At 43.1% G+C, this 27,100-nt stretch overlaps 1 protein-coding gene across 4 annotated transcripts; it reads right to left on the reverse strand.

Annotated features, from left to right (window-relative positions):
• Window positions 1–3,463: 3,463 nt before the first annotated feature.
• On the reverse strand, window positions 3,464–25,996 carry prkcg (protein kinase C, gamma). 4 transcript variants are annotated; one of them, XM_013139271.3, is made up of 18 exons: window positions 25,688–25,995; window positions 25,376–25,482; window positions 24,008–24,254; window positions 19,660–19,691; window positions 19,412–19,491; window positions 18,232–18,343; window positions 17,940–18,068; window positions 17,328–17,484; window positions 16,786–16,981; window positions 16,376–16,588; window positions 12,936–13,109; window positions 10,318–10,409; window positions 9,830–9,892; window positions 8,368–8,506; window positions 6,547–6,627; window positions 6,308–6,415; window positions 6,013–6,153; window positions 3,464–5,101 (listed from the first exon to the last, which is right to left on the reverse strand). In XM_013139271.3, exons 3-18 carry the CDS (start codon window positions 24,247–24,249, stop codon window positions 4,940–4,942), a joined length of 2,121 nt encoding a protein of 706 aa, XP_012994725.1. In that variant the 5' UTR covers window positions 24,250–24,254; window positions 25,376–25,482; window positions 25,688–25,995; the 3' UTR covers window positions 3,464–4,939. The 4 variants fall into 4 exon arrangements, with proteins under 4 accessions (XP_012994725.1, XP_012994723.1, XP_012994724.1 ...); XM_013139269.3 differs by having other exon boundaries at window positions 25,376–25,593; XM_013139270.3 differs by having other exon boundaries at window positions 25,367–25,996.
• Window positions 25,997–27,100: the final 1,104 nt, after the last annotated feature.

Raw genomic sequence — 27,100 nt, forward strand, 5'->3', positions numbered from 1 at the left:
TGTGTGTCGGTTGTGTGAATAACTCCCAGACGCCCCTTAACCCATCCTCTCAATTCCTAATTTTCTCTCTTTTTCCTCTCACAAACCCACTGTGCACTGCGGTGAAGCGGTTCAACTATAGGTATAGCTTATGTTGCAACAGGAACCGCGCGGGACGAGAGAACACGTACTGTAGGCTACAATGAGTGTGACACGATAAGAGAGAGGATGTGCGTTTGTGTGTGTGTGTTTTTTTGGGGGGGGGGGGGGGTTGATGGGAGGGAAGGGTGAGCAAACTGTAAGTTAAAGAAAATAAACTAAAACAGTAAAAGGTTTTCCGATAAAGGTTGTGAATCTGAACTTTGCCATAAGTTCTTCATGAACAGTTATTAAACTACAAGTGGGACCATGGGTCTCTGAGATTTAGTTGTAAGCCATGAGTGTTTGTGATTGCTATTGGTACTGGACAGTGACCATGATGTGCACACTGTCAGTTCAAGGCACTGAAAGGAGTCTATACACTTGCACAACATTCAAATGGAACATATAATACTGTAACCTGGTCTCTCTCCATCTTGCCCCCTCCTTTTTCTCCTGTGGTCTCTGTCCAATGTGCTATTTTTAGATAGCTGGTGTAGGAATCCTATATTTTTAGTGGCGATATCAATAGACTTCTGCACACTCTAACCTCAGACACACAGATAGAGTGAGTGAGAGAAAGAGAGAGATTAAGAGAGAGTGATGAGGGGGGAGAGAGAGGAAGTGCCTGAATACCTGACCACTTAACACTGAGCCAAAATTCAATTCTAATTTTATTGTAATAAACTACTGTGTGGTTATTCTATGAAAATAATCTAGATTTCTGGAGTGCCCTTTGGCCCTGGAAATCTCCACGTCAGATGAGGTGGGCGTTAGAAAATGAACTTAAATATATATTACAGCCATTGTTTGCTGATAGGCTAGTCTGGAGCCCAGCCACTCACATTTGGAACTGGCCTTAAAGGGAGGGAGACTGGACGGACTTTCCATTGCTATTAGCTACTCTCACTATCTCTCTCTGCCTGTATCACATGCACACACTAAGTTGCTGACCTCTCCATTTACTGTGGTAGTTGTTGAACCAGCAAAACCACCTACAAGTCTCTCAGTGTCACTCCTCCTCATCCCGCCTCCCTCTCAGCAGTCCCAGTGCCATCGTCTCTCCTCCCCCTCCTCCCCTTCAACCCAGCACCATCACCGGAGTACCATGTCCCCATAGAGGTCTGTGTTCTAACAATTTGACCTTCACATTAAAATCTCATCATCTTCTCCTGGCTCTCCATCTTTCTATCTCCCTCCTCACTCACTCTTTTTCCTATGTGTCCTTCATCTTTATTTGCCTCCCACCACCTCACTATTCGTGGCTCTGTGCTCTAAGCTTCCATGTGGTGATGAACAGTGTACACACCTCATTCACTCTTTATCTCCTTTACGTTCTACACGTCATAACAGAAGACACAGTTTGTCACCTCCACTCAGGTGCCCTTGTCGTGGTGTTCTACTGATAAGCTTTTCTTGTTTGTTGTCCTATTATGATATCTTTATGATAGAACAGTCTAATAATAAATGTTGTGCCTGTTAGAACATATGTGACCTCATCATTCGCTTTAACTTTTTTCAATGTGTTTCTTTGCGAGTAGGTTTTATATTTAACATAACCCACTCCTCTCCTGTTGGCTCAATCAATCATTCAGAATGTGGGATACAACCTTTCACTTTCTTTCTTGACAATTTTTTTGTCCTATTTCTTGTCGGTCCATTGTGTCAGTCCATCGCTGTAGCAAGTGGACATAAATAACAATGACATGAAACAAAACAACCCCAAACTTGAAATACACATAATACAAAACTTGCAACTTCAATTTTTTATTATTATCTAGGTGTATTAAATCATTAAATCTGCACATAGGCATGGCTTTTTTTAAAACACAACCAGTGCCTTGCTCAGAACATTTTATTTGTACCCATTAGGTGGTGAAAAGTGTCTTTACTGTTAAATAAGTCACCTGTTGCAGACCATGGAGAACACTGGTCACAATAGTCTGGAATCACTTATTGCCAAAAGAGGGGCTACTAGCCTTCATGCGACAGACAACAAAAAGCCTACACCCACTGCTTTGCAAGCCAACACCGCTTGCTTGTGGGCAAAGTGATTGATGTTGGATTGTTTCTGCAGTGCATGCTTTCTTTGTCTGTTTTGTATGTGCCCAAATCTAGAAACAAATCCTAGACTTAAATTCCCAGTCTGTAGAGCAAAACACTGTGTCTACTGTGTAACGTATCATCACACAAAAATCATGTCCTCAAGCATGTAGAGGTATGAAGCTTTTCAAAAAAAATCTGCTTCACTTAACCAAAATGCAATCAGTTCAACAGTTAATGAGGTTTGTATGACTTTAGTGTATGTACTTCTGAGTTATCGTTTAGAAAATGTTAGCGAACATATGGTTAAGTATTACATCTTACACATTTATGAAGCAAAGATTTAGCGGCGTACAAATCAGAGCCAAAAATGTTTTTAAACCTTTCCGATTAATTTAATTAGGATTTCTTTTGAGTGTATTCCTAAAGAACAAACAAAATAACCTAACTAATAGATACACAAACAAAATAACCCAACTAATAAACACAAAAAAATTATAACCCAACTAATAGATAAACAAACAAAAGATAAATAGTGTAACTTGAAATATTCTGTTTTTAATAACTAAAGTACAACTTATATAATCTATGTATATCATCTACATCTATCTCAAATACCTTTCTATTTGACCTTTGATTTAAACCCAAACTTAAGCACTCAAACTCAGTTGACCCTTTACCTTAACAGCTCTTAGACAAAATCAAGATAACATGTACATTAAAATCACTGTGACTGACTGATATTAATATTTCTGCAGAACAAACAGAAATTAGATTGGAGCTGGTCAAAATCCCTGATTGAAACCTAGTTTGACTGTGTACAATTTCACCACTTTTGACAATAATAGTTCATGTTTATGATTAATGTTTTTATAAATATTTTAATTTACAATTAATAATTTAGACTAATTTTATATGAAACACTCCATATTTGGTGTTTTAAAAATATGAACATCCCAGGACTAATCTGCCTGGCAACAATTCCCAGTGTGAGTTTATTTTAATGACAGCATCATTTATATGCCATGGTGGTGTTTCCATGTATTGACCTGTCCTATTGCATCTCAACCTAATCTAGGGTGGATCAATCTCATTACACAGCCAACAACTGTACAGTACAGGAAAACTGCCAAGAATAAAGACATGATATTATCTATCAATTTCTCAAAGAAATTACGTTGTAAATAGAATTTCCAAATATTATAACAATGTAACATGCAACGTAACAACTAAAGCTGTCCATACATAGGTAACTATTAAATATAACTATAAAAATGTATAGTCATGAAATATGCTAATAATGCATTATGTAAAAAATACTTGTAAATGTTTATTAAATGTAAATGAAGAATCTAAAATGCTACAGTAACTCAATAGGCCCACAATCCTAGACGCCAAGTAAAAAGGATCTGGTCATCTTCTTGAAAATCGATGAGTCCCAACATTTCTTTTCACATTACCTTATGACATTTCCAGTCCATTTTTATTACATTTCCTGTGTCACCCATCACACATTTCATCATTGCATTTCCTGTGTAACTGTCAGTCCCTCACACACCATTGGGTGAACCTCAGCAAAAAGAAACACTGAATGCCACACCACATTTTAATATCATGTCCTTTGAGAGCAAGAAACTGAACCGAATCCTCAGAGATTTCACAGGTTGGGCGGAACTGAACCCTAATAACCATGGAAGCCACACCCTGACAGTGTTTTCCTGAGATGTCCTGGGTAGGCTCAGGTCATGTGTCTGATGTGTTGCCGTCCTGGCTCAGCTAGTTCCGCCAGACCTGAGTTAGCAATTTCACATTCGGTCTGGGTCCATGCCAAAGCGTCAAATCAGCAAGAAACTGAACAAATATACAAATAGATCTGGGAATAGAATGACGTGTTATGCTTAAAGTGTTTTACTGTACACTAGGTAAACATGAATCACATTGACTTGGTTGTTTTATATACGTAAAGAAATATTTTATTTGTTGAAATGAGAGGGTAAGTAATAATAGACTTGGTTTAATTTGCCCTTAACTTCAGAAGGCAGAGTGAGATTGTTTAATATGTATTGACATTTACCTTTAACCTTGGGTTCAATGGTTAACGTTAGGCCTGGGGTATGGGAATCTGATGCTGGATCAGTGATAAGGAGCAACCTTTTCTAACACTAATATATAATGATTTGTGAGATTTCTTACCAGTCTTCTAGGTTTCTAACTATATCACAATCATAACGATTAATGGATTTAAGTTAAATTTGAAACACAATACAAGGAGCAATTTTTGGTAATATAATGTAATAATATAACACAAATAATGTTCATTTAAATAATGTTAGGTAACACATTTTAATTAGAATGATTTGTTAATTTGGCATATGCACAGCTCCAGCTGTATTTCTATGTGTTCGATCTGATATTGACCCTACCGTAGGATGATGGCATGAAATATAATACAGTTACCTTAAAATCACTGGCGATGTAAGAGCATATCGAGTGTCCTTTTACAGTATCTGATTGCTATTAACGGCATCAACTCGTTAAATCAGTCATCTTGTTTGGCATGCATTGCATCAACTAAAATTGGAATTTGACTTTTACAAACAAACTGGAGATTGTTCCCGGTAGAGCACACGTTTTCCTCTGAAAAATAAACTACAAACACAGGCTCTAAAAACAAAGCAGAGAGTGAGAGCTATCTGTGCACGTGTGATTCCTTGTGTTAATCAAGTTATTTGCATTAGAAAAAGCCTGTTAGACAAGGAGAGGCTAGAGTTGCACCCCCTCAGACGGCCGTGAGGGTTGGCGGTGCAAGCTCAGGGTTAATGAATGAAAAGCCCTGGAAGTCTTCCTGGTCGATGGCCGCCAGAACATCAGGGTCAGAGGGCGTCAGCACAGATGGAGCCGCCGTAAAGAACTTATCAAAGTTCTCTCCTTTCTTCCCACCCTGAGAAAAAAAAAAAAAGAGCGTGGGATTATTACATAGAGAACACACACAAACACACAGAGAGGAAGGCTGCATGTGTGGAGTTTGTGTGGGCGGCAAGGCACACGCCAGAAAGGACAACCTTAGCCATGACCTTACCTAGACCACGCAATATATCTACAGAGCATGTTTTTGTATACAGTATAATGATGGCATCGATTTGTATGCGGAATAAAGGGGCTGGGCCCTGGGGCGGAAGGGTCACGACTGGGGCCAAAACGCAGCAAGAGAAATGTAATATCGCAAATGCTGTCTGTGTGGTTAGTCACAGTCTAGGTCAGGCTACCAGGTGCTGTTTGATCTGGTTATTTTAAATCAGATTTTATTGCTAGCCTGAGCTAACTAGATTGGCAAAGTTATGACAGGCTGGTTCTGTTTGGACAAACCAAAACACTTTTGCTCAGCATCTGGATGCCAAAGTGTTTTGAAATGAAAGAAAGAATATATGGTTCCATTATACAATTGTTTTGATTAGAGGTTGGCTTCCAGTGTACTCCAATCAGGGTCAAATCTTCTCAAACTCATGAATGTTCAAAGAATGTTCATATTTGAAGATTTAAAGGCTAGACTCTTTGACACATGACATGAAGTACAAGTGGAATGTAAGCAAAATAAACTGGTACTTAGAGATAACATAGTGGGGCTGGACAGAGAGAGATTGAGAAGAAGACAATAGACAACTCCATTGAGCTTTCCTGACAGTTCTGGGTTTGACAAGGGTTCGCAGAGGGACTCAAGATATGAAATATTGAGAAAGAGAGAGAGAGAGAAAGAGAAAAATAGAAAGAAAGAGAGAGGTAGAGAAAGAAAGGATAGAGAAATAGTTAAAGAGAGAATAAAGGTGAGAAAGCTTGTCAGAGTTCGAGACTGACAGTTCTGGGTTTGAAGGGGGGCTGTATTTCCAGTCTCTCCAGTCGGTCCCAGTCCATCCAGCGGAAGAATGGATGCTCCCGTATCTCTCTCTCTGCCTCCTCCCCTCCGCCCAGGCGCTTTGCAGGGTGCTTTGTCAGGAGCTGTGCACAGAGGAGGGGAGAAGAAAGGCCTTGAAAGCTCCATGGGCAGTGCGCCGTACATTACACTATGGTTGACTTGGAAACACCATGATGAGAAAGTCCTCGTTGTTCCTGGAGGGACTGTTAACGTGGTAGTGATTGGAAGGTGGCTTACCCCCTTGCAGATGGAGACGGCCTCGCGGGAAAGACTTTTGGGATAGGAGACATTCTGCTCCATGATGGACTGAAATAACTCCTCCTCATCAATACCGTCAAATGGAGGCTGACAGGGAGCAGAGGGAGGGGAAACAGGGGGATGTAGTAGAGAAAGACAACACAGATATTTCAATCGTCTTGAAACCAGTGGTGCCAATTCAGTGACGGACAAAACAGGGAAGTCAAATGTAAATGTACCTGCCCAGCTAACATCTCATAGAGAAGCACACCATACGACCACCAGTCAACGGCCTTGCCATAGGGCTGGTATGCCACAATCTGACCACAGAGAGGAGAGAGGACATTATTCAAAGACAGGGTAAGAGGGTGTTTATCTAGACAGTGAAGGCTGTGTATATAAGGGGTAGGGTGTGGGTATAGGGGGTAGGGTGTGGGTATAGGGGCTAGGGTGTGTATAGGGGGTAGGGTGTGTATAGGGGGTAGGGTGTGGGTATAGGGGGTATGGGGTGGGTATAGGGGTTGTAGGGTGTGGTTATAGTGGGTAGGGTGTGGTTATAGGGGGTAGGGTGTGGGTATAGGGGGTAGGGTGTGTATAGGGGGTAGGGTGTGTGTATAGGGGGTAGGGTGTGTATAGGGGGTAGGGTGTGTATAGGGGGTAGGGGGTGGGTATAGGGGGTAGGGTGTGGTTATAGGGGGTAGGGTGTGGGTATAGAGGGTAGGGTGTGGGTACAGGGGGTAGGGTGTGGGTACAGGGGGTAGGGTGTGGGTACAGGGGGTAGGGTGTGGGTATAGAGGGTAGGGTGTGGGTACAGGGGGTAGGGTGTGGGTACAGGGGGTAGGGTGTGGGTATATAGGGTAGGGTGTGTGTGTAGTCTAGGTATGAATGAGAGGTCACCAGGTGGGGTAGGCCCAGGCATAATACAATATATTTCTGACCACAATGACAAATGCAGGAAAATCCATCGGAGATTTGACATCAGAGAGTAAATGCCTGAGGGTTTAACTAGGAGGTTAATAATATCACAATGACGCAAACCCCAGCCCCCAATCACACGATCTCACACCTCAGGGCTTTCTCACCAACTGAAGCACGCATTGTGCATACACGCATACAAAAGCTTACACATTCGAATGCAAGCCCTCCCCCCAAACACACAAACACATACACCCAAACAGACTAATTAAATCATCAGTAATTAATCAGTAAAGAGAAATGAAGCAAGCAGAAGAACAGAGAGCCTAACAAAACTATACTTGAAAACAACAGACCATGAGATGTTAGAGAAAGGAAGGATTAGGAGATCAGTGACAATAGGAACAACCAGATATGGAGGTCAGTTATGTTGGGGTGACAATAGGAATGACCAGATATGGACCTCAGTTATGTTAGGGTGACAAAAGGAATGACCAGATATGGAGGTCAGTAATGTTGATAGTAGGAACAGCCTGGTATGGAGGTCAGTAATGTTGATAGTAGGAACAGCCTGGTATGGAGGTCAGTAATGTTGATAGTAGGAACAGCCTGGTATGGAGGTCAGTAATGTTGATAGTAGGAACAGCCTGGTATGGAGGTCAGTAATGTTGATAGTAGGAACAGCCTGGTATGGAGGTCAGTAATGTTGATAGTAGGAACAGCCTGGTATGGAGGTCAGTAATGTTGATAGTAGGAACAGCCTGGTATGGAGGTCAGTAATGTTGATAGTAGGAACAGCCTGGTATGGAGGTCAGTAATGTTGATAGTAGGAACAGCCTGGTATGGAGGTCAGTAATGTTGATAGTAGGAACAGCCTGGTATGGAGGTCAGTAATGTTGATAGTAGGAACAGCCTGGTATGGAGGTCAGTAATGTTGATAGTAGGAACAGCCTGGTATGGAGGTCAGTAATGTTGATAGTAGGAACAGCCTGGTATGGAGGTCAGTAATGTTAATAGTAGGAACAGCCTGGTATGGAGATCAGTAATGTTGATAGTAGGAACAGCCTGGTATGGAGGTCAGTAATGTTGGGGTTAGAGATATTAGAGGGAGTAAGGGGGAACAGGATGGACGATGAAGGCGATACCTCTGGTGCGATGTAGTCTGGGGTCCCACAGAAGGTACGTGTAGTGTCACCTTCAAACATGCCCTCCCTGCACATCCCAAAATCGGCAATCTTTATATGACCTTCACTGTCCAGCAACACATTATCCAACTTCAGATCCCTGCGAGACAGAGGGGGAGGGGGGTTCTGGTTCATACTGACAGCACCACAGTAGATGTATTGTATGGTCTAGTTCACCACAGTAGATGTACTGTATGGTCCAGTTCACCACAGTGATGTATTGTATGGTCTAGTTCACCACAGTAGATGTACTGTATGGTCCAGTTCACCACAGTAGATGTACTGTATGGTCTAGTTCACCACAGTAGATGTACTGTATGGTCCAGTTCACCACAGTAGATGTACTGTATGGTCTAGTTCACCATAGTAGATGTATTGTTTGGTCTAATTCACCACAGTAGGTGTATTGTATGGTCTAGTTCACCACAGTAGATGTATTGTATGGTCTAATTCACCACAGTAGGTGTATTGTATGGTCTAGTTCACCAAAGTAGGTGTATTGTATGGTGTAGTTCACCACAGTAGGTGTATTGTATGGTCTAGTTCACCAAAGTAGGTGTATTGTATGGTCTAGTTCACCAAAGTAGGTGTATTGTATGGTCTAGTTCACCACAGTAGGTGTATTGTATGGTCTAGTTCACCACAGAAGATGTATTGTATGGTCTAGTTCACCACAGTGATGTATTGTATGGTCTAATTCACCAAAGTAGATGTATTGTATGGTCTAGTTCACCACAGTAGATGTATTGTATGGTCTAGTTCACCACAGTAGATGTATTGTATGGTCTAATTCACCACAGTAGATGTATTGTATGGTCTAGTTCACCACAGTAGATGTATTGTATGGTCTAGTTCACTGCAGTAGATGTATTGTATGGTCTAATTCACCGCAGTAGATGTATTGTATGGTCTAGTTCAGTGTCTCCCAACCTTTTTCAGTTACTGTACCCCCAAAATGTTTTTGCACTGCTTTCAGTACCCCTGAAGTACCCCCTCATGTTAATTTCACTAGTAAGTCTATGGTGTCATGAGTGTTTTCAAGTACCCCCTGTAGAGAGGCCAAGTACCCCCAGGGGTCCTAGTACCCCTGGTTGGGAACCACTGGTCTAGTTCACCACAGTAGATGTATTGTATGGTCTAGTTCACCACAGTAGATGTATTGTTTGGTCTAATTCACCACAGTAGATGTATTGTTTGGTCTAATTCACCACAGTAGATGTATTGTATGGTCTAATTCACCACAGTAGGTGTATTGCATGGTCTAATTCACCGCAGTAGATGTATTGTATGGTCTAGTTAACCACAGTAGGTGTATTGTATGGTCTAGTTCACCACAGTAGATGTATTGTATGGTCTAATTCATCACAGTAGGTGTAACATCGACCAACAGACTATTATTAAGTTGCAGCTGCAAAAAGAATACCTGTAGATTATTCCTTTATTGTGGAGGAAGAAGAGGCCTATGGCTATCTCTGCTGCATAAAACCTGAAACCCAGAAAGAGAGAAAGAAGGAGAGAGAGAAATAGGAGGGAGGGATGGAGGAGGGGGCAAAAAGAGTATGAGTGAGAAACAGAGAGAAAGAGACAAAGAGATAGAGAGGTAGATATTTTTGTTAATACTTTTCATAATTGTTATATATTATAATACCTCTTGCTTTTTTCTAATGGTGTGGTTTGGCAATATGTTTCAACACACCATCACTATAAAATAAATGCAAAATGAAATAGAGGGGGAGAGAGAGGGAAAATGTGGGAAATATAGACTTTGATAGTGATGATTAAAAGCAGTGTAAAGTATTTATCTTGGTGGGGTCATTGTGATATGGATGGTAAACTGATCTAAGTTGTTGACTGAATTAGAAAGAAAACAAGCAAGATCAATGGCGATACAAGACTAGGTGGTATACATACGCTGCGTGAGGTTCTTTAAATTTGCCAACAATCTGGATATGAAACATGAGGTCTCCTCCATTCACATACTCCATCACATAGTAGAGGCGATCCTGTAGGAATGAAAATGAAAAAAGCAAACAAATGTAAAAACCTGCACAAATTGGTTCTAGAAGCAAATTCTATAGGTCACATCCTTAAACTAATTATTGTTTGACCTGGGGGCATAATAAGACTATGAGGACTAAGTGGAAGAAGAGTCTAATCAAAATAGAGCTTTTCTCCTCAATACTAAGCTCTATGTTTGGCATTCGCTTAATAACACCACACATCATCCTGCAAAGCCCATCCTTACCATGAAACATGATGGTGGCAGCATCATGCTATGGGGATGCTTCTCTATATTAGGGCCTCAGGTGCTTGTGAAGATAAAGGGCAAAATGGATGCAGCAAAGTACTGAGAAATCCTAGAAGAAAACCTGTCATCTGCAAGAGACGTAGTACTTGGGAGAAGATTCATCGTCCAGTAAGACAGTGACACCAAACATACAGCTCCAGAAAGAATATGAGACCACTGTCCCTTTTTCTTTCCTTTCCAAAAAAGCTGAAAAGGAAAGTTTTGAGTGAGGAACAGAAGTGTTCAATTTTACAGTGGTCTCTTAATATTAACCCTTCTGTTAATCACTCAAAATCTTCCTTTTTGACTTTTGTGGAAAAGGAAGTTGAAAAAGCCACACTGGAATGGCTTTAAAAAAGGCCATCGAGTGGTCAGTCAAAACTGGACTTCAATCCAATTAGGAATATGTGGAAAGAGTTGAAAATTGCTGTTTACCAGAGGTCCCAATCCAACTTGATGGGGCTTGAGCACGTTTGCTAAGAGAATTGTACAACACTTGCTGTGTCCAGATGTGAAAAGCTGGTAGAGAATTATCCAAATTGACTAATGGTTGAAATTGCTGCTAAAGGTGCTTCTACCAAACACAGACAAAGGGGGTCAACAGTTAAACATACAGTCAAACATACATTTAGAAAGACAGCTAGACATCATATAGTTACATATGCAGGCAGACATGCAGACAGACATTAAGATATAGTACAGTCAAAAATAGTCACACAGACAGTTAAACAAACAGACAGACAGTTAGACATACAGATGGACATACAATCAGACTTACATTCAGACAGACATTCAAACAGACTACAAGACATAATATAGTTAGACATACACTCAGACATACAGTCAAACAGACAGACTGTTAAAAAGACATTAAAAGGTTTGAAGTGATTTCTGAAATGCAGTCACTTTGGTTGGTCAAAACATTGTGAAGCTTCATTGGTTTACATGGAAACAGTTGGTCAAACCAAGGAACTAACTGTCTGCTGTGGGGCTACTTCACTATTTCTACTGGTCATTTGAAAGAAGGTTTTGAGTGAGGAACAGAAGGGTTAAAATTAAGCGACCACTGCAAAATTGAAGGCTTCTGTTCCTCACTCAAAACCTTCCTTTTCAACCTTTTTGGAAAGGAAAGAAAAAGGTGCAGTGTTCTCTTCATTTGTTCCAGAGCTGTTTATGTACAGAGCCTGAAATGACGTTTAAAACTCTCATTTTGATATTAAGTATGGTCAGTGCCTACATCCATAACTCAGGGCTTTGAGAATGATCACATCTTTTGAATCCCAACCCTCAGCTTTGCATCGAAGCAAACTAAGGAGGACATATTGGTGTTGTTTCAACTGCCTATTGCCACTTTAGTGATGTATTCATTTACACACACACACACAAACACACCCACACACAGACAGACAGATAGACGAACATGCACAAACAGCACTAATATTACATAATTCCCCTCCAGTCAAAATTAAAAAGCAATCTTTACTCGTAAACCCCCTCTCCTCCAGGATTAACAACCTCGTTAAGGAAGCTAATTCATTCACAATTAATTTATCCACAGATCTGGGTCCAATAACACCAGTGCGAGTAAAAGCTGAATTGTCTTTCTTACACTTGTGGTAAAAATAGGCAAAAACAAGTCGATTCAGGACATAAGATATTTCAAGACCTGAAAAGCACTGATATGTTGATGCTCTGTCACTGATACCATTGACAACCTGGAATAATATGAGATTGGTTGTAAATGTAGTTAATAACTATCCAGTTACCTGCCAGAAGGGAATTATGATAACATAAACAGGCTCAGAGGGGACTGGTCACCCCTCTGAGCCTGGGTCCTCTCTAGGTTTCTTCCTAAAATTCGACCTTCTTAGGGAGTTTTTCCTAGCCACTGAAATTCAACACTACTGTTGTTTGCTCCTTGGGGTTTAAGGCCGGGTGTCTCTGTAAAGCACTTTGTGACAACTGCTGTTGTAAAAAGGGCTTTATAAATAAAAATAAATAAATTTGATTGATTGAAACACTCAGTCACACACACTGTAAACATGAGCACGCTAACAACCTAGTTGACATCTGTTTGACATGCACACGCAAACACACCCACGCAGACGCACTAAGAGAAACACACACGACCAGATACACAAACACACGCATGCCCAAGCACACACCTTCACACCAAATACAATTCAGTGTAAATGTGCGTAAATGTACTCAGCAAATCAAGGCCCTTCTGATCGGGACCCACCTCTGTCTGGAAGGCTGAGTAGAGAGCTGTGAGGAAGTGTGGGCGTTTGGAAAGTCCCAGAACCCTCCGCTCCACCATGGCACTCTCCGTATCCTCATCCTGGAACAGCACATCCTTCTTCAACACTTTCACTGCAAACAGACGCTCACTCCCTCTCTCCTCAGCCAGGAGAACCTGGCAAGGGGGACAGAGCGATGGAGAGGAATAAAGCTGTGTTTAGGGAGGGTGGCTGGAGTCTCCATGAAAGCATGACCAACCGCCTAGTTGTCGGCGTAACCGTACTACAGTGCTTTACATTGTCAAGCAAATCCACTGCTTTACTGGACACATGCATCTATGCACACCCGGTTCAGATCGTCGACCAAAAGTAGAAAGGGATCACAGCCATTACCTTCATCTCCAACCAAGGAGATGAACTGAGGTGCCAACTAGAAGGGGGACACTGAGCTATCTTGCTTTATTTGCCCCGCATGCTAGTGAGACCAGCGCACATCAGGCTGAGTGAAAAACCTGACGATTAAATTAAATAAATCTGATATTGTGATGAGCAATCCCTGGCATTTCAGCTGATATGTTGCTGACCAATGATCACTCTGGTTTCCTATCTCAACTGGCTATGCTAATATCTAGCAAGTTTCTATTTTGATATGAGCCCACAAGATCAGAATGGTTTATAAGGGGCTATGCTATCTGCCCCTTATTCCATGAAATCCTGCTTGTGTTTTTTTCTTGTAAATCTCCCTCTCTCCATCTCACCAACTAGCCACTAGTTTTGCTCTCCATCTCATTCTCTCTCTCTCATTCTGTCTATCCTTCTTTTTCTCTTTCTTTCTAGCTCTTTCTTACCTAAGCTAATTCCCCAGTAGACTATTATGCATGTGGTGTGAACTCCTCTGCCAGTTATGAACAGCACAAAGGTTTCACTTGAAATGGACTCAAATTAATTTCTCTCTCATTAGCAAATCTTCAGGGGAATTAAATAGAAAATAGAGTTCATAATCTCCCTTGAAATAGTACAGTATTGTGTGTATGAGAGACAGACAGAGAAGGTAGCCTATCAAACCATCCTGGATTCAGACCCAGCACCAACCACCTGAGAGAGAGTCATCCCCAAGGGGAGAAACGGGTACAAGAGCCAACTGGCAGGCAGCGATGATTAAGTGGTGCCTGCAAGCTAATTGCGGTCGTTATTCGGAGGTGTGCTCTCCTCCAAGCTTATTGGCTCTGACTGACTTCCTGGTTGAGTGAGCTATACAATTAAAAGCAGAACAGCTTGGCAGCGTGTGTTTTGAAAGATGTTGACTCTTCTCAGCCTGTTGGAAATTGATGAGATGAGGGAAGTCCAAAGGTATGAAATGGACACCGTGAAATTTAAATTGGACTTAATATATCTATACTTCTGACAATGCTTGGACTTTGGAAAATACCTGCACTTTAAAAAAAAAACATTGTTTTTTTCTGATAATACCTGAACTTCTGTACCTAAACAGTCTGCATGAATTTGTAGCTGTGTGTTCATGTACAAAAGTATGTCTACAGGGAGGTGTAGCTGTGTTTAATTTCTACACAGTCTACAGAAAGTTGTCATTTTATTTACTACATTGTGTCTACAGGAAAGGTTTAGTGTTTTATTAGGTACATTGTGTCGACAGGAAGGTGTAGCTGTGTGTTACCTATGATACAGGAAGGTGTAGCCGTGTGTTATCTATAATACCGGAAGGTGTAGCCGTGTGTTACCTATGATACAGGAATGTGTAGCCGTGTGTTACCTATGATACCGGAAGGTGTAGCCGTGTGTTACCTATGATACAGGAATGTGTAGCCGTGTGTTACCTATGATACAGGAAGGTGTAACCGTGTGTTACCTATGATACAGGAAGGTGTAACCATGTGTTACCTATGATACAGGAAGGTGCAGCCGCCTGTTATCTATAATACCGACTTTACTGTGGTTACTAAATTTTTCGTTAATTTATCTGGCCATAGTCCTGGATCCTCTGGAAAAAACTCTTCTGTACTGCTCTGCCTCCTCTCCAGTTCCTCATCTCTCATTTCCCACACTGTGCTCCCTGCTGTCTTCACTCCCATCATCCTCAATCACATCTTCTCTATCATCTTTATTTATGAAGAATACATTTGATATTAACCTCTTATCCTAATTGTAATGTTATATAATAAAATACATTAAGATATTAGTGTTACTTAACACATTTCAGTCAAAATGGCTAAACATGGTTTGTTTTAATATTGATATAAGTTCACCTCAACGGGCCATGTGTTTCACAATTTTAACATCTGCTTCTACTGAATCTGACTTAACTATAATGTTGACAGGATATCTATCTACCAATGAGCTACCAAGCTACCTATGACACTGATTAGCCTATTATTGCTAATTATAGATATTATAGCCTATTAATTATAAACATGTTTCAAATTAGGCTATTATAATGGTGTGTTGTATGCAAACAGCATTGTTGGTGTAGTTTATTTATTTAGCCTTTACCTCAGATTACAAGTATAAACAAATTATCATTTCAAAGTGTATGTTCTGCTCTTCATATGGGTTATCTCAGTCCGTTTTTAGCACTAACGGTCGCGAAGATATTCAAGTAGTTTAGCACCATTTCGTTTTCTAGTTTGTGCTCACCTTTCTTTGAAAATAAGTCAGTCAGCAATTGCTTTCCCTCCTTTAGTTTTCTCTCCTTATGCTGTCTTTCCTTTCTTTTCTGGCAGCCTGATTTGGCTTTCTTTGAGAAAGACATTTCTATACTAGAAGTTTGCGCTCCACGTCTCCACCAGACGCTCAACTGAACTAAACAAAATGTGTGCTGGTGGACTAAACCATTTGGCGCATTAGCATGGGGTGGGTGAGACCTTAGATATCATTTTTTGTATACAAAATGTAGTCAGTCAATATACCAAGTTATTCAGCCAATACACTTTACATTTCATCTGACATGCATTATGAAATGTAATTAGGTTATGAAAATATTCAGGTGAAATAAAGTATATTCCAGACTTTTCAAGGGCCCTCTCTCCCCTTGGGCCCTGGTAATCAGTATAGGTTTTACCCCCAGTCTGATTCCCCTGCCTATGATACTGGAAGGGGCAGCCATGTGTTACCTATGATACAGGAAGGTGCAGCCGTGTGTTACCTGTGATACAGGAAGGTGTAGCTGTGTGTAACCTGTGATACAGGAAGGTGTAGCCGTGTGTTACCTATGATACAGGAAGGTGTAGCCGTGTGTTACCTATGATACAGGAAGGTGTAGCCGTGTGTTACCTATGATACGGGAAGGTGTAGCCGTGTGTTACCTATGATACGGGAAGGTGTAGCCGTGTGTTACCTATGATACGGGAAGGTGTAGCCGTGTGTTACCTATGATACAGGAAGGTGTAGCCGTGTACCTATGATACAGGAAGGTGTGTTCCAGTACCTTTCCAAAACTGCCCTTTCCCAACACCATGAGGAAGTTAAAGTCCTGGAGGCAGACCCTGGGCTTGACTGGTTCTGCAGGGACAGGGGCCACACAGGGGACAGCAGGACTAGAAGGGGACATGGTGGACCCAGGGAGGGTGACAGGGACAGGCTTAGGCCTCAGGCACGGGGGGAGAGAGGAAGGAGGTAAAGCATCAAGGCCCCCAGGCTCCTATTGGAAGAGGGAAATTAGTGATAAGACACACACGCACACACACACACATGCACACCTACAAACCGGCATTTTAGACGTTTAGGTGGGACCTGCTTGTGAAACTGGGGGAATTTGTACATTCAATTTGGTCAGGATGTATAGCTGTAACTGCATTACCCATAAGCAACTGCTTGAGTTCTTACAGCAGGTCTTACATTCTCATCAGGCACGGGCATGTTGTAGTACTCCCCCTCATCCTGGTCCAGTAGTTTGAACCAGCCACTGACGGAGCGCCGGAATATCTCGCTCACTCCAAACGACAGAGATCCCATGAAGTCATTCCGGGAAGTACGGTCCCAATCCCACACCTCCACTGACAGACGGCGGTCCCACTGCCGCCCGCGGACTGAGCTGGGAACAGGGGAGGAGGTCAGCTACCTGATACCCAGCATCCAACCATCTGTACCCCTGAAGACCACGTCAAAGGCCGTTGAATATGAGAAGAATAAAACGGATACATCCACTATTTTTGAATCCAGTAGGGGGTCACTGTGGTCTCGCTGCCACCCAGGAAGGGACCTGGCTGGATTCAAAAATGATGCAGGCAGTTCTTTGACTGGAATGTCTTTGCTCCTGGTCTGTCTCAAATCTAGTTCCCATGGGTGCATAGTTTCTGAAACTACCAGCACATAGATACGGTATCACACACGTGCACACACGTGCACACACACACGTGCACACATACACACCCACTCACAAGGTGAAGCTTTCATTCCAGACAGGGTTAAGTGTGGAGCGGATGGTCTTTGTCTTCTGCTTGCTCTGGCTCTTAGGATCAGGGATGAGCTTGAGCTTTACGTAGGGGTCCGAGAGACCGTTAGGGTCCATGGGGATCAGGTTACGAGCCTCCCGCACTGATGGGAGGAGAGAGGGAGGGAGGGATTGAGGGAGAGGGGGAGACAGAGAGAAAGAGATGTTTGGCTGAAATAAACCTCAAGTTTGAGGTCCATTCATTTTTATCTTGACACACTAAATGTTTTGGACCCCACTCTGTACTTGCTCAACGGCCACAGATTCTGGCCTGAGCAAACCAAATACTTTAAAGTTGACCTCCCTGGTCAAGAAATCAATTAAGATTTTCTGTCATCATTTTGCAATCATTCTACAGGATGCCTCAAATTGGATATCATCTTAAAACACGTCTACAGGAATCAATCCTATCAGATTATTTGGGGATTTTTTTCAAGAATGTTTTTAAAGGATCCAAATTCCATAGGATATTTTAACGAGAGCAGTCCCGTACGCAGCTCGCCCACTCCATCTAGTGTCCAGTATGTGCCAGTGCTAATGACATCCACTTAGTTTTGACCTGTGATGAAGATCTCTTCGTTCTCTCCCCGGGCAGTCAGGTGGATCCGGCCTCTCTTCTCTGTATGGTCCTGACCACACAGGCTAGGCACCAGGCTCTCACAGCGCTTGTGGACATTCATCTCGCAACCTGAAGTGCAGACACACAATACACACAGGTGATGAAACGTACACATACATGGTTAGATAACGGAGCAAACACACACACACACGTGCACACACACAGGCACGCGCGCACACACAGGCACCCACACACACAGGCACAGACATGCACATATATAGTGGTTACTTACAGGAGCATTTCATGCCCTGTTGGATTAGGCCATACAGGAGAGAACCGCAGTGGTCACAGAATGTCGGAGAGGTGTATGTCTGTGGTCTAAATCTGTGTTTACTTTTCAGATCCTGTAAGACACAGACAGGCAGAAGGCAGGTAGTAAGTCAGTGACTCTAAATGTTTCTAAGGTGTGATAATGGGCAGACATGGAGGAGATGGAGAGCGGTATTCACCGCATCCAATCACATTTCTCTGCTGTGAGCAGAGTTAGAGTTGTTAATGGAAGTGTATTCAGTGGATATGTGTCTGTATGTGTCTGGGTGTGTGTCACTGTAGTAGGCTGAATCCTCTCTATCTGTTCTTCAGATTATCAGCTCCTACCACCCTAATCCCCCTTCCTTCCCAAAATGTCTCTCTTCCTCTCCTCTTCCTCTCAGCTTTCCCAACCCCAATCTCACTGGCTTTGAGAACAACCCCCCCACCCTTTTTCATTCTCTGCCAACTGTATTTCTCCCTCTCTCCATCAGGCAGTTTCTGAGCCAAGCACTTTCTCCCAATTCTACCCTGTCAGTCTATCTTGCTCAGGCATATACATTTGTGAACATACTCGAAGGCACACTTGCAAACACACTTGCACGCATGCACACGCAAACTCTCTCTTCCTCTCTCTTTCTTACCCTCCCCATCTCTCCTTGACCTGGTTTCTTATCCAGTATATTTAGCTGGCAGGAAAAAAAACCCACATCTCTTTGAAATCCCAAAGAGAGAGGGAGAGAGGGAGCAATCTGTTTCCCCTCCTCACCACCTCTTATACCAGCCTTCCTCCCTTCCTCCCTGCCTCCACCATCCTCTTTGTTTTGTCTTCTTCCTGACGTCCTTTTTCCCCCTTTTTGGATGGATGGTGATGCAGAGAGGGAGGAGTGAGGTGTCACATGAAACGGGGAAGTGTGGAGGGAATGGATGGATGGAGGGAAAGTGGGAAGGAGGGAAGGAAGGAAGGAGAGAGGGAGGAATAGATGTACCAATTCATAAATGGATGATAAAGGTTTAGTGGATGAATGATAAAGGGAGAGCTGTGTGTTTGTTTTTTGTGTGTGTGTGTGTGTGTGTGTTTGAGCATAGTAGGGAAAAGCAGGGGTGAGAGTTAAATGATGGATGAGTGGGCAAGAGACGAAGGGAGGGGAGTATAGACTCACTTCTTTAGGAGCGGTGGGGGCTCCAGGGCACGTGAAGGTTACGTACTCGTGACATCGTTTGTGCACGGAGAAACTGCACACTGGCATGAACAACATCACAGCCAATCACAACACACCACAATTCCACTGTTACTACAGATATATTAGAGAAACATTTGCAATTACAATCTTTTACATACATGAAATATGTAATCTCAATAAATGGAGTTGATTGAGTGATATAGTAAATACTTCATGTTAATCCTTACCTTGACATTGAAATCCCTGTTTTCCAATTCCCCTGTGTAAGATTAAACATAACATTTATTAGACAGAAGGAAACCATCGCTGGTTTTACACACACAACTGAAAGAACTGGCCCACTCAGTGAAACATATGCATATTGGCCTAAACTTCAAAATACTGAAATGAGTGCCATGCTCTATTCATTTTGCAATCTTAACAATCTATGACTCCTAGATTTGATCATATCTAGATGAGACTGCTTGTAGATGTGACCATATCTAGATGTGACTGCTTGTACAGTGGATCTAAGTAGTCTACACAATCACATTCAAACTCATGTTAAATAGAAGTCATTACACACCTGCCATCATTTAAAGTGACTCTGATTAATCACAAATAAAGTTCAGCTGATCTAGTAGGATTTTCCTGACATTTTCTTAGTTGCATCTCAGAGCAAAAGCCATGGTCCGCAAAGAGCTTCCTAAGCATCAGAGGGATCTCATTGTTGAAAGATATCAGTCAGGAGAAGGGTACAAAATAATTTCCAAAGCATTAGATATACCATGGAACACAGTGAAGATATGAAAATAACAGAGACATGACCAAGAACTGGACGTCTCTCCAAAACAGACTAGAAGAAAACTGGTCAGGGAGGCCTAAAGCAATATTAAAGGAACTGCAGGAATTTTTGGCAAGTACTGGCTGTGTGCTACATGTGACAACAATCTCCCGTATTCTTCATATGAATGGGCTATGGGGTAGGGTGGCAAGACGGAAGCCTTTTCTTACAAAGAAAAACATCCAAGCCCGGCTGAAGTTTGCAAAAACAAACATCAAGTCCCCCAAAAGCACGTGGGAAAATGTGTCATGGTCTGATGAAACCAAGTTAATTCCAAAAGGTATGTTTGGTGCAAAAGCAACACTGCACATAACTCAAAGAACACCATACCCACAGTGAAGCATGGTGGTGGCAGCATCATGCTTTGGGGCTGTTTTTTCTTCAGCTGGAACTGGGGCCTTAGTCAGGGTGGAGGGAATTACAAACAGTTCCAAATACCAGACAATGTTCCCACAAAACCTTCAGGCGTCCGTTAGAAAGCTGAAGATGAAGTTCACCTTTCAGCACGACAACGACCCAAAGCACACATCCAAAACCACAAAAGTATGGCTTCACCAGAAGAAGATTAATGTTTAGGAATGGCCCAACCAGAGCCCAGACCTGAATCCAATTGAACATCTGTGGGGTGATCTGAAGAGGGCTGTGCACTGGAGATTTCCTCGCAATCTGACAGATTTGGAGTGCTTTTGCAAAGAAGAGTGGGCAAATATTGCCACGTCAAGATGTGCCATGCTAATAGAATCCTACCCAAAAACACTGAGTTCTGTAATAAAATCAAATTGTGCTTCAACAAAGTATTAGTTTAAGAGTGTGCACACTGATGCAACCAGGTTATTGTGAGTTTTTTATTTTTCCCCCTCAAAGTTTTCAGTTTGTTTTTCAATTGAATTGTTCACGTTATAGGTCACATTAAAGAAAATGTCTCATTCTTTTACATCACAAGAACCTGGCATTTTAACAGGGGTGTGTAGACTTTTTATATCCACTGTAGATGTTTCATAGAATAAAACACTAGAAATGTGTGAGATGACTAAACAGACCCATTACTGATCTGGTCAACTATAAGTGTTAATGTGCTTTACTGTCTCTTTCTCACACAGACAAGCATGCATGTACACACACACACACACAAAACACACTTTCCCTCCTATCTCCTCTCCCCCCTCCCCCAGAATTGCAGTGTCAGCAGCTTTTCTGCCTCCTTAGTCCTTCATTAAATAATTAAAGCCATTGATTGGCTGAAGAGTCCACTCAGCCAGTTTGCAGGCTGTAAATCAGTTGTTTGATTAAAAGGTAAGCAGAGTAACACTCTGCAGAGGAAGGGCCCTTGAGGTTCACATTGAAGTATCACTCTCCCGCCTGGCCGGCCAGCCTCGACTCAATCCCTGGGAGATATCCTCGCCTCAATCCCTGGGAGATATCCTCCCCTCCATCCCTGGGAGATATCCTCCCCTCCATCCCTGGGAGATATCCTCCCCTCCATCCCTGGGAGATATCCTCCCCTCCATCCCTGGGAGATATCCTCCCCTCCATCACTGGGAGATATCCTCCCCTCCATCACTGGGAGATATCCTCCCCTCCATCACTGGGGGATATCCTCCCCTCCATCCCTGGGAGATATCCTCCCCTCCATCCCTGGGAGATATCCTCGCCTCAATCCCTGGGAGATATCCTCCCCTCCATCCCTGGGAGATATCCTCCCCTCCATCTCTGGGAGATATCTTCCCTCCATCCCTGGGAGATATCCTCCCCTCCATCACTGGGAGATATCCTCCCCTCCATCCCTGGGGGATATCCTCCCCTCCATCTCTGGGAGATATCCTCCCCTCCATCCCTGGGAGATTAGAGCTGACTAAAATGTTGGTTATTTTTTCATAGTTAGGATCTAATTAAAGAGATGTCAGTTTAGTTATTCACTTAGTAACCTAGTACACCTGGTTCTACTATTCAAGACTAACTGATATGCACCCTGGGTCAATGCTCTGACAGTTCTAAGTATTGTCCACCAGAGAGTGCCAGAGAAGCAGAGATAAACTAAAGGCCAAACAGCACCACTTGGTGGTAATGGGATGACAGGACAGTGTACTGTATTCCAACAACAGAGGAATGAAGAGGCGACCCTGTGCATTCTTGACAAAGGCCCTGAAGAAAAAATATTGAATTCTGTTGGTCTTTGTTTTCAATTGCTTACAGTTCTAGAATATTCCATTTAATGGTGTAGCACAGATGTATTTTATCATGTTTATTGTAGGAAACCAACAGAATCACCAGAGGGAGATGGCAGATGTTTTTGATGTGTCTGTGACACCTGTGTAAAAGATAAATTACTCTTATATGAAGTGCTAACTATACTCTGATCATGACAGTTGTTAACTAACTACACTGTGACCATGAAAGTTATGAACTAACTACACTGTGACCATAACAGTGATTTACTAACTACATTGTGACATTCACTAACTAACAACACTGTGACCTTGACATTGATTAAGTAACAATACTGTGACCATCATAGAAAAAAACGAATCATACTACGACCATCACAGTAAACATTTTACAATACTGTGACTATGACAGTCATTACTAGAAAATACTGGAACCAGCAGCGTTTGTAACTAACCATACTGAGACCATGACAGGCATTACCAGGAAATTCTGGAACCAGCAGCGTTTGTAACTAACCAGACTGAGACCATGACAGACATTCAATTACTATACCGTGACCCTCAAAGATTCACAGTTATTAACTAACCATATTGCGACCATAACAGTCATTAACTAACCATACCGTGACCACGACAGTCATTTGCTGAAATGTCCTGGAAACCTCCCAGAGGCTGTTGGCAGGATGAGAACCTACCCTCTACACCATATGTCCACACACACAGATTTAACACTGCCTGCTTTGGCTGTATCTCGCAGACAGAATGGGCTTTCTGCATGTGTGACTCAGATTCTAACCAGTCCTGGGTCATATGATGACTGACTCACTGATACTGTATGTGATACTGACTGTGATACTGTATGTGATACTGACTGTGATACTGTATGTGATACTGACTTTGATGCAGTTTGTGATACTAACTGTGATACTGTATGTGATACTGACTGTGATTCTGTATGTGATACTGACTTTAATGCAGTTAGTGATACTGACTGTGATTCTGGCTGTGATACAGTATGTGATACTGTATGTGATACTAACTGTGATACTGGCTGTGATACAGTATGTGATACTGACTGTGATACTGTATGTGATACTAACTGTGATACTGGCTGTGATACAGTATGTGATACTGACTGTGATACTAACTGTGATACAGTATGTGATACTGACTGTGATACTAACTGTGATACTGGCTGTGATCCAGTATGTGATACTGACTGTGATACTGTGTGTTACTTTTTGTGTGACTATAAGTTACAATAGGTTTGCATGCACAACACTGCAGTATATTGGTGTGTGTGTGTTTCACCTAATGAGGTTCGCACAGCAGATATAGAGTTTAAAGAGCTGGCCAGTGAACTATGGGGACTTCCAGTGTGTGTGAGTGTGGGTTACCGGCTGGAGGCTGTGCTAGAGCTGCAGTCTGTGGGTTGTTTGAAAGGGCGAGCTATGAACTAGTAGAACATTTATGTAAAGCATGTACGAGTGTGTGCGCGTGTGTGTGTGTGCGTGTGGGTGTGTATGTGTGTATGTATGGACGTATGTTTATATGTGTGCGTATGTATATGTGTATGTGTGTGTTTACCAGATGAAGTCGGTGCAGTGACTGCAGAACGTGGGCTGTTTGAAGAAACGAGCGGTGAACTGGTGGTCCTTGACCTCGATGATTCTCTTATGTTTGAGCGCCCCTTTCCTCTGGAACACAGGCACCCTGGGAGGGGGGGAGAGGGGAGAGGGCAGGGGGGAGGCCCCTGGAGAGGGAGTGGCTGCTGGGGAAGCCAGGGTCAGTGGGGAGAGAGAGGGTGACGGGGACACAGGAGTAGACATGCTGCCTAGATGGATGAAAAGAGAAAGAGGGGATGGAGAGGAGGGATGATGGGGTGGGGTGTTACAGAGGATGGGGAGGACAGGGGGAGGACGGGGGAGGGCGGAGGGTGGACAGCAGGAGAGGTGAAAGATCAGAGGGAGAGGGAGAGAGGTGAAGGGTTGGGGGAGTGGGATGAGGGGTCAGGGGGAGAGAGGAGAGAGAGTATAAAAGGACAGAGAAGGGGAAAGGAGTGAGGAGCTTGGAAAAGGAGAGGTTAATTGATGCTGTGAAAGTGCTCCCCTCAGAGATCCTGAGACACAGAAGAATTAGTGAAACTCACACGGTGTCCCACATCACACTGCATCTGGCGTCCTCATCCACCTATCCTTATCGCCATGCCAACTGCAACCTCCTACATACCCCTGACAACCAGGCACCACGGGTTGCCCTGACAACGAAACACCCATGGCCGTCTTGTAAATGGAGCACCCCCCCATCCCAATACACCCCATCCCACCCCCCAAACCCCATCCCACCCCCGAACCCCCATATCACCGCCCCCATCCCATCCCACCCCATCTACTACCTGTTCCAATATTACAACTGGTACCCTGTCTGCCCTTGTCTCCATCCTCTTTGTCCTATTTCCATATTGTTTTAATTTTTTGGAAAAGTTTGAAGTGTATTTTCATGCCAGCCTATAACAGTGAGGCAGGCGAACAACAAGCTATGGCAATGTGAAATATTAAAGAAAAAAAAGGTAGCGAGGAGAAGCAAACTGCTGAATGATAAATGAATCAACAACAGAGATTGAATGAATAAGTAAATAAGCAGACAGCGTACAGCATAGCAACCAGGGCTTGTTGAAAGGATTAGGACACACAGACAGATGAAATGATTAGGGCACACAGACAGATGAAATTATTAGGGCACACAGACAGATGAGAAAATCAATCCAGCAGGTGAACACCAGAGCTAGGGGGGGTTGAAAGAACACAAAACAGAGCAAACACTCCAAAAATACCAAAACTTAGGAAGCAAATAAAAAACTGTGAGGAAAGTTTCCACTGTCAAGGTACAGCAGAGAAGCACAGAAGAAAACAAAGGGAGGGATAGAGAGGGAAAGAGAGACAGTACCTGACTTACTGGTTATTTTGGCTGACAGACTTGATCAAAGAGCAGGCTTCCCCTCTTCCTCTCCCCTCTGTAGCTTTTCCTTGGATAGGTTGCTTGCTATTGCTTGGCACCTGTCGCTGGTCACGTCAAAAAAAAAAGAAACAGTGAAGGAAAGAGAAAAAAGACACGGCAAGTGGTGGCAGGAAGGAAGAGCTGGAGGAGAAATAGGGGAGAAAGGAAACAGCAGCCTACAAAACAGGACAAGTAACCAGGGGTAAGATTGAAGCTGTCCAAGAACGAGAGAAAAGAGTGGAGTGAAGTGCTGTGTATCTGTTAACCCACACAGGATGGAGAGGGGGAAGAGCTGGAGAGGTGGAATTCTTCTTTTCGAGAGTGATTCCGTTTTTACTAAGAGGAAGAGGGGATGGGAGAGAGAGAGAGAGGGAGGGAGGCAGGAGATGGGAGGAGAAGGAGAGGAATAGGCAGCAATTCAGTTTGAAATCTGGGTTACTTGTCTCTGGAGAGAAAGCAAGAGAGTGAGCCAGAGAGAGAGAAGAGGGGAGAGGCAGATATGGCCGGAACTGTGGACCGACACCATCCAAGAGACTCCCACTTGTCATGGTGACAGACGGACAAAGGAAAGTCTCGGTAGATCAGTATCTCAAGCAACGCAAATCTGTTAAGGGTTAATCGTCAATATCCTCACCAGAACAGGTGTGCTGGCAGCAGTGGGTAGAGCAGCCTGTTCAATGACCAAGGCCTATTTGCTGTAAATAACTTGGTCATTATTGCGGTAGCAACGAGAATAGGAACAGATCAAATCGTTACTCACCACATGGTTTGTACACCACAGCAGGGGCTAGCAGTGAAATGCTAACTCATGGGCGCATTTCCAACAATGCAGAATTAAAAAGTCAGAGAAGCAATAATGCTAAAAGGGGACCATGGGGATAGACTGGGTAGAGATTAATAGTTGCACAGTTCTGTTAGCGTTCTGGCTTGGGGGTAGAAGCTGAACAGGATCCTGCAGGTTCTAGACATGATGCAATGACACCGCGTGTTGTGCCTGTGTCTTGAGCCAATGGGGACTATTGTTAGCCATCTCTGATGACCAGTGGTAGAGCCAGCATTTCGCCTGAATTCTGAAGTCCCAATGTACCTCTATGGAGGTCACGCAGGGGTTGCTGGGGGATTAAGTTTCTCAGAGAGGGGTGGCCCCCCTTTTGACAATAAGGTAGAGGGTTTATGGAATGGAAGCAGACACATGCTTGGAGACATACACACAAACACACACACATATACAAGCTTTATAACTTCATACAAGACAGCAGGTAAATACACCCCGGTGAAAATTACATAGAAGGGAGAGACATTGAGAGGAACAGAGGAAAGCGGAGGTGAGTGTGGGGAAGAGAAAAGGAGCAGAGAAGACGAGAGGAGGAGAAAGGTGGTCAGAGGGAGGAGGATGCACAACATGTGGAGGAGCAATAGAGAGCGGTCGATATAGATACACTGCAGGGGATGAGGTGGCGCGAGACCGAGAACAGAGAGGAGTGGAAAGATGGCGAGAGGGAGCGAAGGGTTGAAGGTCTAATTAATGAAAATGTAGGTTATTAGTCTCCTGATGGAGACACAGCCACAGAATTAATTAACAATTATAATTAGCAAGATTGTTAGAGAGCAAAATGGTGTCAGCCAGCAAGATAAGAGTAGTGTGTGGGTGTGCATGCGTGCGTGTGCGTCTGTTTTGTATCA

This window comes from Esox lucius, chromosome 20 (genome assembly GCF_011004845.1).
Source record: "Esox lucius isolate fEsoLuc1 chromosome 20, fEsoLuc1.pri, whole genome shotgun sequence".
Classification (NCBI taxonomy): domain Eukaryota; kingdom Metazoa; phylum Chordata; class Actinopteri; order Esociformes; family Esocidae; genus Esox; species Esox lucius.

What these genes read in the sequence shown, in the direction of transcription:
- prkcg (XM_013139270.3), bottom strand. Translation starts at nt 24,249, where the DNA reads ATGTCTACTCCTGTGTCCCCGTCACCCTCTCTCTCCCCACTGACCCTG. An exon ending in ATGAGATGTTAGCTGGGCAG is followed by an intron (nt 6,416 to 6,546) that starts GTACATTTACAT and finishes GCTCCCTGTCAG; the next exon opens with CCTCCATTTGACGGTATTGA. An exon ending in CCCCCTTCAAACCCAGAACT is followed by an intron (nt 5,102 to 6,012) that starts GTCAGTCTCGAA and finishes TTTTTTTCTCAG; the next exon opens with GGTGGGAAGAAAGGAGAGAA.